Source organism: Cicer arietinum, unplaced genomic scaffold (genome assembly GCF_000331145.2).
Source record: "Cicer arietinum cultivar CDC Frontier isolate Library 1 unplaced genomic scaffold, Cicar.CDCFrontier_v2.0 Ca_scaffold_4755_v2.0, whole genome shotgun sequence".
In the NCBI taxonomy this organism is placed as follows: domain Eukaryota; kingdom Viridiplantae; phylum Streptophyta; class Magnoliopsida; order Fabales; family Fabaceae; genus Cicer; species Cicer arietinum.
In genome coordinates this window covers 1-2,052 of record NW_027338404.1, presented here as the reverse complement: position 1 = coordinate 2,052, position 2,052 = coordinate 1, and the positions used below count along the sequence as shown (strand labels likewise).

The 2,052-nt window shown below is 31.2% G+C and overlaps 1 protein-coding gene across 1 annotated transcript; it reads right to left on the bottom strand.

Moving 5' to 3' along the window:
- Window positions 1-769: 769 nt before the first annotated feature.
- LOC101505994 (uncharacterized) lies at window positions 770-1,093 on the bottom strand. Its single transcript, XM_004517053.1, has one exon. The coding sequence runs from the start codon at window positions 1,091-1,093 to the stop codon at window positions 770-772; it is 324 nt and encodes a 107-aa protein (XP_004517110.1).
- Between the last annotated feature and the right edge of the window lie 959 nt (window positions 1,094-2,052).

Below are 2,052 nucleotides of genomic sequence, written 5' to 3'. Positions count from 1 at the left end.
CATTCCATGCCTTATAGAAATCTCCTTTACTGTGTTTCAAAAATCTCTTCAATGACCAATAAGCAGACTCAACCCTAATATTCAAACATAAAAAAGGTTTGATATTATTTCAATAAAAATTCTATCATAAATGTTTAATCCTATATAAGTATAAATATAAACAAAATGCAAAATTTTAATGACGTGCCTATTAGTCGTAGTATTTCCTAAATGTAACACTCGATTGGTCTACGCTTCAACAAATCTTTCCTTGTGAAGGTTCAATCACGAGTCTCTGACGTAGTCAAAGAAAATAATCGACACATGCTTGCTCAAACATTTGCAAAAGTTCCTCGTACTCCTTCTCTTCATAACAATAAACCATTTTCCTACTCAACTCTAGAATGAGTTTCTACATATCTTTCTTTAATATATATTGTTTGCATTTGGCTCCAACATTTTTGTTGATATGAAGTTGACAAAGTAAATTTTTTGAAGATGGAAATACAACTTAAATTGCATTCATTAAAGTAAGTTCTCTGTCAGTCACAATCACATGAGAAAATGAAGTATTTGAAACAAACAACTCATTTAACTTCTCCAATGCCTAACAAAAGTTTTCTTGAAGATCACAATCCATATAAGCAAATGCAATGTTGAATGTCAACCCAGTTGAAGTTACACCAACAATTTCAAACAATGGGATTCTATACTTGTTGGTTTTATAGGTGTTATCCATGATCAATACAAGAGGGAACATGTTCAACAAAGTTGTGGAATTTAGATGCGTTCAAAACATGTCCCTCACAACGTTGGAGTCTTCATGAGTCATACTCCAAGCATACTTCTCATCTTCAAGTAACTTCAACAGATGTTGCATATCAGTTTTAGGTCCTTTCAAATTATTTATATATGTGCTTTGTTGCTTATAAATTTGAGAGATATTAGTCATATTCTCCTTATCTCGATCTCTAAAAGATGATAAGATGTGACTCGGTGCAACGTGATACTTTGTCAGCTCGTCAACATGTTTCTTATCTTCTTCTTTTATGCGTCCCACAAATGAATTATTCTCAAAAGTATTCACTAACTCATGGTTGTGAAGTCCACACATTAAAGTAATAATTCATCCATCATCATTTTTTAATGGTCTCGATCTAAGTTTAAATGGACAACCACACCTTTTAGTTGAAGTCCTTGTGTTACTTTTATTTGACTTATATTTTTCACCTTTATCACAACCAATAATTAATTTTGACTTCCTTCCTCTCTTTTTGGTCTCTATATCAGAGCGAGTAGTGATAACAGCTACTCGATTTTGTTGGCCAACCTCTCTTGTCCATGATATGACAGCTTCTCGTGACTCAAAAATTTGATCAGTTGTGAATGTTCCAGTCAAATCTATACATAATGGTGTTTTTTCCATCCCTACTTAAAAAAAAGTTAAAAAAAAATCGACAAATAAAAAATATTATGTAGCAGAAATTTCAAAATTTGAAATTTCCGGTAGATAAAATTAACAACCGGAAATTTCAAGGCACAAAATTTCTGGTAGTATAAATAATGTACCGGAAATTTTGTTGACGAAATTTCCAGTAAATAAAGAAATTTTGTGCCTTCACATTTCTGGTAATCAAAAAACCACTGAAAATTGTTAAGAGGAAATTTCTAGTAGTTTATAAAGTCTGTACCGCCGGATATTTGGAGGGGAGGGGGGAATTACTTATAGGAAATTTTGATGAAGGGATAAGATTTTACAGTAATTTTTTTTTACCATTAATTCAATGAAAATTAAAGAGATAAATTTAAGCTTTTAATATTTTGTGGGATATAAGTCCAAGGTAAAAAATCCAACTTTTCTTTTCTTATTGATGGACCATTCAACATTGTTTTAGACAGGCTGTTGTCTTGACAAGCCTACGAGGTGGATTGATCTGTTTGCAATTGGCACACAAAATGAAAAAAAAAAATCATTTACTTAGTACTTTTTATCAACGATTGAAATTCTCCCTATCAAAATTAAAAATCAAATATATACATTTAAGAATTAAGATCAAGAGGGCATTAAAATTT

Bases quoted from the DNA above. Each gene is read 5' to 3' on its own strand.
- LOC101505994 (XM_004517053.1), bottom strand. From the start codon at position 1,093: ATGTGTGGACTTCACAACCATGAGTTAGTGAATACTTTTGAGAATAAT.